Below are 13,978 nucleotides of genomic sequence, written 5' to 3'. Positions count from 1 at the left end.
TGACAATGACTAATTAATATTAAAATCTGTAACATAATGTATTGTTTGGAGTTTAGTCTGTTACTGTTACTATTTTTACCATTTCTTCTTGGAGCAACTGTAACGCACATAATTTCCTTCCTGTATCTTTTGCTCGTTTCTCCTCCTCTTCTTTTCCCTTTTTTCTAAACTGAGGACCTGATGGCTTTGAACTTTTCTTGTCCATCTTCCATTGGTTTTAATTTTGCACTCCAGTATGAACACCCATTCCCCAACCCGAGGATCACCACAACATAACCTAACAGACCTACACCTTAGTTCACAGATTCACTTTGTCTAGGGTGTATTTCTGAGATTTCACACAACCCAGGATTCAAATCATGAATACATACTGTAATTTACAACATTATGAATGAAATGTGCTCTATTTGGAAGCAGCCGCCCCCCTCCCCTTTCGACGGGTTGTGTGTGAGACTTTAAATCATCAAACTGTAAATTATAAATTTTAAATTGTTATTGATCCTTTACCCCGAGTCCTAAAGCATATATTTATTTTCTTACTGTTCTTATATTTATTGTTTGTTTACTTGCACTGCTGTAACTGGAGTCTCATCGTCTTGTCTCTCTATAAACTGGACGGGATGTAGTGGAGATGACAATAAAGTTTACTTTGACTTCAGCAGCGAGCAGGCGCACCGAGGGCTCTCGCGCTCTCGCGCTCACTTTTCACGTATAGAATTTCGAAAAACCATCGGTGCAAATTATAAGTCTGTATCATAATGTCTGGTGTTTTTGTGTTTGTTGTTTTGTTTTTATTTTGTTTTATTTTGCGAGTTGGTTATTAGATGCTGCTCCAGCCAGCCAGAGAATCCCCCGCCGCCCCGCCCTCTCCTCCCTGTGCCGCAAGGGAGTAGAGGGCCCCACTCACCTCTTCACGGCTAACTGCCCCTTAGTTTTATCTGCTCCTCAGAAATCAAGAGTTTTGGGGAGGAGGTGTGGATGTGCGCTGTTGCCTAGCAGTCAGATGTTCATGTCACATCTGTCCGCTCTATTCACCACACATATCACCTCTGGGGGTAGCTAGTGTGTCTTCTTACACATCTGTTGGGGCGGAGGTATGTGTGTGTATGACTGGGCCTGAGTTTGGGACTTGTTGCGCCTTAACCCCTGTGGGACATGGCGGAGGGTTGCTCCTCTTACTGCTCCCATTTGATCGTTACTGCCTCTTTGTGGATGTCGGTAGTTGGTGGTTCGGCGCACATGGTCAGATGATCTGGCGTGTTCACTGACCTGCTTCCTTGGAGGTTGTGTTTCAGGGTGGCTCAGGCCTTGTTGTGGTGGGGGTCTCTGGGGGGTGTTGGGCTGTTATCAGGAGCCTGGGGCACAAGGCCTCTGGGCCCGGTCCTTGGCTCGTGTCTGGTGGATGGTCAGCTGCCCATTGCTCCCAAGGAGCTCATTGCTCCTTTGGAGCTCTTGCCCTGCGGCCATGGGGGATCTGTCTTCCTTCTGCTTCGCTGGGCATGCAGTTATTATTGTGACGTGCAGCCTCTTCAGTGCTCTTGGTGGGCTGCGGACGGCCCGGGTCTCCTGGGCCTTCCTCTGTGTGGTTCTGGCTCCCAGGGGCCGTGTTGCGGCGTTTAATCCTCTTCATCAAGTACTTTCATGACAAATGCACACACACTTTGTTTGTTTTTGTTGTTATTTCTCTGTCAGTTGGTTTGGCTTGATTGTGTTTTGTTACAAATGCAGCAACTGATGACCTGTCGTGTTTTATTTGTACTTGGTCCTTTATTGTTATGTTTATTCCCTATTTTTCTCTTTTTTCTTATTCTTTCTCTTTTCTCTTCTCTTTTCTTACGCCTGACAGCTCTGCATTCTTACACTCCACATATATAAAATAATTAAAAATAAATAAAAAAACAGGTGAATAAGAGAAGCCTATAAAGTTCATAGATCTCCTCTCCTCAGATGTGTTTGGTACAACGATGCACTCAGACCATGGTTCTGCTTGTCAAAGCCGGGTTACTAAAAAATAAAAATAAAAGTTGTGTCAGCAGCAGCTTTCAAAAGGTGCAACAAGGTGAGCAGTCTCCATTTCTGCTTTGCATCACATTTTTCACAGTTTCTCTAACACTTGGTGAGTAGTTTGGCTGTTTGCAGACAAATCGTTGTCTCTGGTGACCACGGCAACCGGCTCACAGCCAAAGTGATCACACGAAGATTTTCAGTCCAGTACTGCACACCTCTTCCTCTACAATTACTCACCAACTGGTCACAGAAAGCATTTTCCCAAGCAGCCAGAGGTCTCTGCAACCAGTTGGGGAACATGTTTTTCTATTGTGACCAACAAACTGGCCTCTAGGCTGGTGTGATGGAGGCCTAAGGCTACCATCTGTGATTAGCATCTATATTGGTTGATTGTACTATGGTTGCTATGTACAGACACGGATACCTGTAGTTATTACTTAGTAATGCTATAATTTCACTCTTCAAACCTGAAGAACAAATGTTTTGGACTGCATATCAAATAGCATAATTTGCTATTAAAAAGGCTCAAAAAGCACCAAAAACATGGTCAAGAGGTCGAGTACTATGACTCATGTTATTACCCAAGCCCGAGAGCTGCTGGCATTTGTCATTCAAAGCAGCCACAGCCAGAAAGAAAAGATAAGTTATAAAAGGAAATTAGGTAAAGAGACCAAAACCTTTTTTGTTTGTTAGCCACACAGGTCCACATTTTTATTTCTGTAGTAAAATTAGACATTTTAACATCACAGGCTATGGTGGTAGATGCTCTTTTGTAACCAGCTTCAAGTGGCCACTCCAAAAACTTCAGTTTTTGGCAGTTTAGCATTGGCTTCATTTTTCAGCTCTAAGCATGATGCTTGGATGAAACTAGGGTGAATATTGGAGCCCAGAAACACAACTCCACGTGAATGAATGCTGGTACTGGATTATTTCTGCTGGGTGATAAGGTTATTGTTGTTATTTTTGACTTGTTAGGAGAGGCTTTACTGTGTCTGTGGTTTCGTAGAGGCTTTTAAAGGTTTCTTAAATGAAGCTGTGGATCTTATTTTCAAATCCTACGTGTTGACGGGTTCTCCAAGTCCATCTACGGTAGCACGCATTTTTAAAAACGCTTTCTAAAGTTGATTTCTTAACCATCAGTGCTTGTTTTTCTTTAACTCAAAATGTTTGGGGTTTTTTTTTTTCCTCATAGTGCTGAATTTTGTAAGAAAAGAATCTAGATTAAATGATAACAGCATGTGACATCTTTGCAGTTTGACATTTCAAGACTTTATATTTCTGTGATCTCTCAGTGGCCCAAGTTGTTTCTCCGTTGAATACAAAGAAATCTGTCTTAACGAAACAGAGATCAATACCACATTACCACTTTGTCTTTTGTCCAATCAGGGGCCCACCCAAGCACAAGCCCCCTCCCCCAGTGAAGGCAGGCAGCTCAACAGAAATGGTGAGTGATCGGCGCGGTTTCAGATCAATCCTTATTGTCACCACAATTATATTCCACTCACACACACAAATACACACACAGTCCATTTGGACACTCATGATGGGGCTAATGGCTATTGATCGGAGATCCGAGTTGGCTTACGTGTGCCGAAATAATTAGCTTGGTTTTTCGTAAAGAGGTCCATTAGAGCACTCCTCTCCTCGCCATGTCTGTTACTTTACTCCATCACTCACATTTTGATACGCTTGAGCCACGTTATGTAATGTGACTAAAACTCTATAATTTTATGTTGATTAGATTGTATAAAAGATGTCTAAAAGGCTATAAATGCCTTGGCTGAAAGGAAGGTTCACAGGGTTCAACAGTGGAGGTTTATTAGGCATTTACAGGATTTTCTACAAAGCACCGACTGTAGAACATGACCAAATGACAGCATTATCTCTGTAGCTCTATATTTATGCATAACTCTTTGAGGGCAAGTCTCGGCCAAGTCGGAAGGCTTTTCTTTTAACATTTTTCTTTCAAAGTTGCTATCAGTGGGAGTTTTTTTTACATATCTTAGATGGTGTTCTTTTGATGCCTAATGATTGAATATTCCAGCCGTATGATCGTGCAAATGCAAATTTTGAGGGAGCCACATCTGTTATCTTGTTAAATAAAGATAAATGTATTCAAACTTTTAACTTTTTATAGTTAGAACCAGCATTCCTATCAATTATGATAACCCTGTGCTCGCCAGTGTCCTGTAATTGAAATCTTGGGACAAGACTGCTACCGCTGGGTGTTTATAGAGAACGTAAGAAGTCAGCTTCCTTTGGAAGAAAAAACTTCAGGGAGTTTTGTAATGCCTAATTAAACAGGAAAGTGGTGAAAGCTCCATTTTAGTAGAATTTTGCTATAAAATGTGATAAATGTTCTCAACAGCATCAGTCATTTTTTTTGAACAGACCTTCATTTCCTTTTGCAAATAAATTACGCCAGACTTGTCAGTGCAATATTTAGTGGTCTAATCACAATCTAGATTACAGCAGTTACTTTGACGTTATTATAATCAATAAAAACAACTGATAAGGCTTTAAAACAACAGCTGAATCGCTGTAATAATCTTAGATCTCTTTTAAAAGTGGAGTGCTCTTTAAGCATCTGAATGCAAAAACTGTGAGCAAGTTTCATAGTGCTAGGATCATATGTGAGCTAGCATGGGCAGCAGAGAGCTAAACGGCCCACGTGAAAAGCAAAGAAAGGAATAGAAATTGAATTTTATTGGCCTTTTCATTCATTTAGATTCATAACAAATTACCAGCAAATGAAATTATTGAGGTCTTGAACTGGATGTCTTTCAATCATAATCTGGATATCATGGCTGCACCTAAAAATTGGCCTTCATCAGCTCAAGTTTCATCACTTTCCAAACATCAAATTAAGTTGTGCAGAAACACAAGTAGACTTGAGCCATTAGGTGAGGACACTTGCCTGTTAACCCTCTAAGTCATCCAGTTTTTGATCTAATAGAAACTAAAAATGCATGTTGCGTAGGGTTCAATTAGCAATAGGACAGGTGGCCTCACATTTGACTCTGTATACTGTGTATACTTACATACAGAGCAGTTCATGGTCAATTCAAACACTGCACGTTCATCTGGCTGCAAAACAATCCCAAATCATCACCCCTTCATCATCGTGCTTCACACTTGGTATAGCTGGTAAAAGGTGCATGAGCTTAAACGCTGTGTGGCACTACCCATTATGCCTAAACATCTCTACTTAGCCTCTTCTGTCCAAACAACATTGCTCAAAAAATCTTGTGGTTTGTTTAGATAAACTTTGCAAACCTAAGCTGTCCTGTCGTGTTCTATATAGAGAGAAGAGGCTTTCTCCTAGCAACCCTTTGAAAAAAGCCATACTTGTCCAGTCTTTTTTAATTGTACTGACATAAAGTCAAAAATCAAATAGATTAAGATGTAGCTCTGAGATGTTTTGCAATTACTTTGAGCACTGCATTGTGTAACATTCAGATTTTTATCTGCTGGGCCATCCAATCCCGAGAATATTGTGGCATTTTGTTAACACACACCTGAATGGTCCAGACCAGCAAGCTGCCAAAACCTCACTTAGCTGTTATTTACCCTCTTAATTGCTATAGAAACATGTGGGTGTTGTTCACAGGGCCGCACAAAGTCCTGTGAAAATTCTTTTTCACATGACTGTAGGGTTATGGTCGCCAGCAGTCAGTAGGATAAGCCCAGTACGGTCAACGTGCCGACACATTTACACCTCAGACGATGTTCAGTTTTTCAGTCAATAGCCCTTTTGTTCCACTCACATGCATTTGGTTTGTTATAGAACAATGCAGCCGACTGAAAAGAGCAGCATGCATTTTCTATAAAAATCATCTGAAATGGCTCAGCCATGGAGATAACTAAGTAGACTGCGGTGATAATTCAGGCAGACTTTCGTCCTACATTAATATTACAGATGTTTTTACAATCCGTCACTAAGCTTTTCAAATGAAACATAAAGTAGTGAGCTGAGGTTTCTGAGGAGATAACAACAGAATGAAAAAATAAAGACAAAAGTAAGGTAACGACACCATGACGTAGTAGCCAAATAATCCAGTGTCCACAGTTTAAAAAATTCTTCTCTGAGTTTCGGGTTCATGATATCATGGTACGGTAACCCTCCCTAACCTACCACAGCTTGACTACAAGTACTGTTCAGCTGGTGTAAAAAGAACCAAGGGAGACTTCAAAACAGATACACGATAACCTCCAGGATAAAGGTACAACAGTGCAGACACACCTCCCATGGCTTTCTGAATGAAAATGGGCTCCATGGAACAAGACCCCACTTTTGAAAGAGAAACATAAAAAAAGCTCAGCTGTTTGTTCAAATGCATGCTGACAGGCCACATTGCTTCTGGGAGAATATTCTTTGGACAGAAAAAAAAACAAAATTAGAGCTTTTTGGTAAGTCGCATCAGCTTCATGTCCACAAAAGAAAATTTTCAAAGAAAGATCAAAGGAAATCCTCCCTATGAAATATGGAAGAGGCTTACTCATGTTAGAAGGTTGCTTTGCTGTGCCGGTCGCAGGGGTGCTTCAGTCTGTGCAAGGCAGAGAGAAATCATAAAAAAGACGAGTATTTGTTGAAAAAGCATCTGAGGCTGCCTAAATCACAGTTCATTGATTGTCCAACAAGCTAATGTCCCAAAATGTACTTCTTAAAGCACCAAAGGATGGACATGAAGGAAACCCTGAATCTTTCTGAAGTTTTATGAGTCCCTATTTTAAAGCAGTGTAACTGCTCTTGCTTGAAAGTTGCTGATGTCTTGAAGATGTACGCAAGTTGTTCTTTGGCGTTAATGCACGACAATACACTAGTCGTGGCAAAACTGAAGCCGATCTCACTTCAAATTCATCACATGTGAACGCTTGTTTACAGTGCCTTAAAACGTTACTGCTATTATTTACGGACAGTTAGTACATTTTAACCTCAATCTATGACAGTTTCCTAAACAAAACGAGGAGTTTTGGTGACTAAATGTAACCAAACAGTGAGCTAAAACCAACTGAACCAGTCATGCTTTCTTCTTTCTTCTTATTCACTCAAGAATCAACATCAAAGGATATATTGTGCATGTTTCTCTGAAGCCAGCCGTTTCTGACACAACAGCAGTATTTCGATGCACTAGGTTGATTTAGCATGTATGGAAAGCGGTGAAACTGGCAGCTGGAACAAAGCATGCATGAAAACTGGAAGATGTGAAGTTTGGTCTAGCAAAGTTAAACTGGACTTCAAAGTGTAACCCCATTACAAGTTACCGAGAGAAAAAAATACAAGAAAGGCTTGATTGCAGTGATTGCCTTTAAAAAAGGTAAGCTCCAAAATATTAGGTTAAGCCTCCTGAATTTTCCTTCCCTGCCCCTTTCATTATTTAAAATAATGTTATGTTAAAATCAAGCGAAAGCTCTCTCGACAATTGAATAATGACATGTGGAACCCAATTATTTTTTTCAATTTTAACTTATTTCTGTGAAAATTCTGATTATTGGCCGTAGTAACAAAACGGCAAAGGTCGTGTGCTGAAAACATCTTTTCATGCTTGTAAATGAAACCACTATGAATCATTGTGCGTGTGTGTACATCAAATACACACACGTGTAAGAGTGTGTTATTCTCTCACAGGTTACATATTCTCACTCTAAGATCCTATTTTATTGCACTGTTTCCACTTTGCTCTCTTCCCTGTGTGTTGATGTGGTTTCTGTACATGCAGCTCAACAAGCCATCAGAGCCTCCCACAGCCACAGAGACAGCGCCTCTCAGCCCAGGAGAGGTTTACTACGAGCCCACAGGGAGAGAGCCTGTCACTGTAACTATAACACACATAAATATGCACACACACACACACGCACACAAACACGCTCGCAGATACAAAAGCATGTTTTGCTCACTGACACATGAGCCACACTTCAGCCACAGGGGCTCCATATCTGTTTGGACAGCTACACACTGTTGTGGGGGCCTCATGGTGTTTTCACTTTGTACCAATCAATCAACTGTTATTAATATTAAGCTGTGAATAATTACTTGAACTTCATAAAATGGTATTCTAATTAAATGTAAAAATGAAAGTCTTCACAACTTCCTGTGTTATTCCATAATCCCTCTGGTATGTAAATGAGTTGTGATAATTACTTAAGAGACATTCTGTAGTCTTCAGGTCAACTGATTTACATATATTATTGACAATCACATACAGTTAATTCCAAAAGTATTGAGACCTCTTTGCTTTCTGCGCACTTTACTGGACTGTAGGTTTAATTTTAAATGGATCAAAATTGTGCTTTTACCCTTTAGTCTACGCTTAATATAATAATAATCAAGTAAAAACATGCATTTATGTAAAGTACTCATACCTTTAATTCAGTGTAGAAGCCCATTTGGCAGAAGCTTTGAGTTTTCCTGTGACTGTAGATGCTTGCACACATGGATTTAGGCGGTTCATCGTGGCGGATCCATTTCCAGACTGAATGAAAGCAGATGTTAAACATCTTCAGTCCTTCCACAGTTTGGGGGCAGGAGGGGTTAAATTTGGGCCACTTAATGAAAGTTAGAGATTCACATGTGTAGCAAAACTTACAAGGTACTGGCGTGATTGTTGGGGTGAAAAATCACCCCAGTCTCAGGACAAGCGCACGCTTTAAAATGTTTTCTTCAAGGACTTTTCTGTGTTTGGCTCCATTCATCCATCTCTCTTCAACCCTCTATTTCTGCCCAAAAAGTTCAATATTTGCCTCATCAGATGCTTTCAGAGTGCATTAAATGCCATTTGGCAAACTCTGAGGAGGCCGCCATGTGCCTTTTAGTCCAGAGTGGCTTCTGTCTAGCTGTTCCACCTCTAAGGCCTAATTAATGAACTGCTTTCCAGCATGTTCTCCTGCATCTGCAGAGCAATTGCGGAGCCAAAGGTTACATAGTGTTTTCTATTTTAAAAGACGGGGCCAGTTCCATTAACATCTTTATGGGAGGCAGGGAAACGTTGTACATTTTTTTAGCATGGCCACAGCCAATGACATCAGTGGATGCAACTTTGGGATCACTGATAGCACAGTAACAGTTCTACACCAACACGTTCGTCTGTGAATACTTCCTCACATGTTGGTTTTTGCAACTTTACTTGTGCGATTTCACATTCAAGAATTGTACCTAAACTATATCCATTCAATTCTATTTACCGCATGTGGAATCCAATCAGGTTTTTAAGGATTAATTACAGCAAAAATTAATTACAACAAACACTAATTACAGCCTTCAGGATCCCACCAAGTGCCGGACGTCCACGATGGTGTTTTGGGGGGTAAATCTGGTCAGTTCAGCCTTTAAATAGATGTCACTTTATGCTGAGTTTGATTGCAAAGTTGCACGTAAAAAGTTGTCTTTATTGCACATTAGAAATAATTCTAAAATGTTTTCTTGATGTCCTGCTAACAATCTGAAAGGACTTTGGTAGAGGATCATTAGGGGGTCCTTTGTCCCTCTTGGGGGGACACTCCCACAGGGTTTAAATCTGGGACTCTTCACCATTTGAGCTTAGAACTGAAGAAGCTTCTCTGATGAGAGGTGAAACGTCTTCAAGCAACTCAAAGAAGTCCAGACACTTTTCTTTCCAAGCTCCTTAGACTTCGATGACCTGGATTATTGAGAACCTTCATAGACAAAACCTGACAGGACAGCTTTTCATCTTTTACCATTTTAACAGTTGTTGTTTAGCTATGTAGCAACACTCTTGAACAAACATCATTTCACCTGAGCGCAGTTTGCATTAGACGACAGCGAGGGTCTGAATTCTTTGATGTCACAGATTATTACCTCCACTAAGGAGGCTGCTTTCTTTTCTGTCTGCAAACTCGATAGCTCAAAAATTTTGAATGAATTCTGATAAAGCTTTGTAGGATTTCAGATTGGGGTGATGTTAACAAGAAAATGTGGCTTATTGGATTAAAGTTGACAAAAAACCTTATAATTGATTTTTACTGCACTATAGCCTTAAATTATGTTTTAAAAGTAGGTACAGTACTGCCCAGAGCAAGCTGTGGTAAAAAACAAAATCTACAATTCAGTAAAGTGTGCAAAAGCTGAAAGGATATGAATGCTTTTCTGAATCCACTCTTTACATAATATCACCTTATAAAAATTATAATAGTAACTGATATATGGGATAGTAAGCCTGTTTATGTGTCTACTTTGCAGAACCTGGACGATGAGACCACCGGAGCCCTGAACGGCAGAGCCCCTCCAGTCAAATACGACAAAGAGTGCAAAGATCATGCAGCAGACGGTCACCATAGCAATGATTTGGATTCTTCTAATCACGAGGTGCCGGCTGCCAACATTTCTCGTGGCGAAAGCTTTGTTTCTCCTGCCATGTACGTGTAGCCTTGGCAACCGGAACACCACGTCACAGGCATATGGGCAAATTCCAGGTCACGTTATTTAGCATGAAAAGTAAAGGCAAGCACACGTTTCCGCCATTTTTCTTGTAAACATTTACAAATGTTTAAAAAGTTTTAGTCCACACATGATGAATATTTTCAATTTATTTTTATTTACCATTCTTATTTAGTGGGTGTTATGGGTTTAAATATTTTCTCATTTAATATAAATAGTTTTTTTTTAAATCTGTCGTAATGGTACTTGAGACAAAGAATTCGGTCAGTTAAAGTAAAAACAGCTTTTTATTTATTAATTTTTTTTTTTAACCTCTGCCAACTGGAGCCAACTGGAACATCTTGCCATTAGCTTTCAGACAACCTAGAGCTACAATACAAAACATCGTGACAGACACACGCACATAGTAATCCATGATATTAGAAAACCAGAGAGCCAGTGAAATCACAATTTACAATAATTAAAAAAGTTAATTAGATGGTCAAGAGCTTGTGTAATGCACGTGAACTGGACTACACAGTGCCCTACTTCTGTGTAGTGTTAGCAAATTGTTTGATTTGCTATCAGACACAATATGCAACATCTCGTGCGATGACCACATGGTCAAAAAATTCTTGTTGTATGTGAGGCTGCCAGTCCTGAGCTCTTCAGTTCACATCTGTGGAAAGTAAGTTCCCCTCTAAGTCAAGTTGAAACACCAGGGAGCCGAGTACTACAGGGGAAGTAAAACAACCACATCTGAAGTCCTTTCAAAGCACTCCTCTTTTGCCGCTGCTTGAGTTTAGACGAGGCTGAATTCAACCCCAGGAAGTCCAAAGCCTGATCATCTGGCTCTCCAGGCAGCTTCATTAATCGCTCAAGACATTTGAAAACACATTTCAGTTATTTGTCAAGTCCCAAAATAACTGTAAAACCCCCCCCCCAACTCATCCTTGCCCAGATTACGGTCCAATAGAGAAACATTCCACTTTATTATGTTGTCAAAGAGCCTCATCTGTCCCTGCAACTGTCAGAGCGACGGGGCTGCTCGTTAGCGCTAACGAAGGGGAAGTGACATCGTTTTCAAGCTCTGTAACCTGGCAACATCACATCATTTAAAGTCCACGATTCATATTTGTTCTTGTTAATTGCAAGAGTCGGTAAGAGTGTGGGCTGGGGAGTGAAGGAGACTAAAGAAAAGCACACACGCAGGAGTGCACACACACAAGCAAAAAGCCTCCACCAATTTTTTGCTTTCAGTCCTCTAACAAATCACACAGTTAGAGTTGAGGAAAACATCATAAGGAATGTATTACAAAATGTGTAAATGCTCGGCATATATTAGAAGGATACTGCCATTACAGCCATTTTAACAGATTAGAATGGTCACAAAATCCGATATATGCAGATCATTTCGCACATGTCGAAAATATGCAGTCTGCATTTTATCCAAGAGTCGACTTGAAAGGGAAAAAAAACACGAAAAAGAAGGCGAGCGACAACTTTGCCTTCAGGCTGAATCAAGAATTGGTCTTTACAGATGTCAGATGATGGTACCAAATCATGGACAGTGTAAATAGTATTGATAATATTGATGAATAATATATTGTTGGTGAAATGTGTACACATAAAAAAATAAACAAGTGTAAGTGTCATCAGTGCCTCTGTACAGGGGATGGAAGTTTGTTAAATGTCAAACGAGCGACTAAAAAAAGACAAAACAAAGTGTATATTACTATTTTGCTTTTCACGGGTGCATCAAGGTTGTCACTTAATACTAAAATGTTTTTAAGTATATAAAAAAATGATGTGGATTTTACTCCGTGTTCATATTACTCTGCATGGCATGATCGGTGGCTTGTTGAAACATTTTCCCAAGGCTGTTTGCGGAATAATCTTCATTTGTAAAAACATTTCTGAATGTCAGAAAAGAAAGCTGTTTTTCATTTCTGTCTCAATGCATCTGTCATACTCATGCACACCACGAGTCCAATTTAAGTTGAGAGAGCGGGATATTTTTTTCTTTTTCTTTTTTTCGTCTCACGACGGCTCCGCGAGCTGCCTGTTTTAGTCTCGAGCACTAATCTTAAAATGCAGTCAGCATGGAATCGTCGTCTCTTACGGCCACTGAGCCCAGCTCACACAAAAATACGCCAACTTTTTTTTCTTAATCTTGGGTTCTTGCTTCAGACTTTGAGCCGAACAAATCTTTCAGAGCCATAGTGTTTACTGTCAGAGGGCAGAGAAAGGCGGGCGGCTGATAAATCTGCAGATTTGTCAGCAGGTATAAAAGTTAATGGAGGTGTCACGTAGACATAGATGGAAACAAAAGAGAGAGACAGGGATACAGTGGTGCATGGTGAACGTAGATTGATAGAATAATAACATAAGATTAAGGAAAAACTGGAAGACTTATGGGAAATTAAAACAACAAAGTAGAAAAATTCTGATCAGAGCTTTCACTCTGCACAGTAGACGCCAGATGATATTTGTTTTGCCGACATACAGTATGACAATCATTTGTTTTCTTCATATGCACTATGCTTAGTCATTATAATAGTCCCACTTTATGCTGCTACATTATCATTTGTCCCCAAAAGAGGCATGCGTGTTTTCCAAATTATGTTTACAGTTTTCATAATGCGACAATTAGCTGAAATTAGCTGATTTGCTAGCTAATGTATAGCTAAATCAGGCCAGATGGAGGATAAAAGAGGACTTCTAAAGCAGCAAATAGTGTTAAAAGTTTTTGTTGCATACCTACTTTGTCCCACTAAGATGTTTATTCTCATTAGAGGAAATGTCTGCATGCTGCATGGGCCTATTTCCATATTTTATAAGAAGAGTCGCCCCACATTAACAAGTATACGGCCTTTTGACTCGCTTATATGGTGCAGTGTCAGACAATCGTATATGATGTATTTTATAGCCCCGACACAGAACAAAACTGTCATAAAGGGAACTCAGTGTAATGGTTTTGCTTTTTTGTTGCTAAATTATTTTCACAAAATGAATGAATATTTAGTTTCCTGTGGATTTATTGTGTTTAATGCGTTAGCCAGGAGGCTGTTCTTGAGAGATTGAGCAAAAGGGAAAAGACAATCATTGGGACCCATTATATCAGAGACCAATGACTCAGCAAACCATTCAGTTCTGAGTTTCGACTCTGCCGTCTCATTTAAGGATCATTCGGTTTTTCCCAGAGCCTTGCGTTTAATAGAGTTGCTTCATTGTGAGGTATCTGGAATTAGATTGTTGCCATTTCCAGGAATAGATATGAAGCTGACTCATAAAATGCAAACTGCAAAAACATAATTCGGTTTACACTACAGGCTGCCAAACAGCATGGGTCCACAGTTACAAGATGGTTATCGGAGGTAAGTGCAGTGATTTTACATGGATTATCTGTCAGATAAAGGCTCCGGCTTCCTCCCTCTGTGAGAGGTGCAGTGTTGCCTTTTGGCCCAGGTGCTCTGCTCAGTCTCCCCACTTCCTCTGTTATTAGTTCAGCTCCAGAAACACAAGCTGTGAATGCCAGTGGTAATATTGTTCAGTCTGTATTCAGTCTCTCATCCACTCTCTTTGTTTTGTTTTTCT

At 40.1% G+C, this 13,978-nt stretch overlaps 1 protein-coding gene across 1 annotated transcript in view; it reads left to right on the top strand.

Moving 5' to 3' along the window:
* Nucleotides 1-11,319, top strand: part of pvrl2l (PVR cell adhesion molecule related 2 like) — a 312,485-nt gene extending 301,166 nt beyond the window's left edge. Inside the window, exons 8-10 of the mRNA XM_005749352.1 lie at nucleotides 3,394-3,451; nucleotides 7,728-7,823; nucleotides 10,205-11,319. Of these exons, the coding sequence (XP_005749409.1) occupies nucleotides 3,394-3,451; nucleotides 7,728-7,823; nucleotides 10,205-10,390 (340 nt within the window). The 3' untranslated portion in view covers nucleotides 10,391-11,319. The remainder of the gene's footprint in view (nucleotides 1-3,393; nucleotides 3,452-7,727; nucleotides 7,824-10,204) is intronic.
* Nucleotides 11,320-13,978: the final 2,659 nt, after the last annotated feature.

Source organism: Pundamilia nyererei, unplaced genomic scaffold (genome assembly GCF_000239375.1).
Source record: "Pundamilia nyererei isolate P.nyererei 1_Seehausen unplaced genomic scaffold, PunNye1.0 scaffold00242, whole genome shotgun sequence".
Taxonomy (NCBI): Eukaryota; Metazoa; Chordata; class Actinopteri; order Cichliformes; family Cichlidae; genus Pundamilia; species Pundamilia nyererei.
This window is presented reverse-complemented; position numbering and strand designations above follow the sequence as displayed.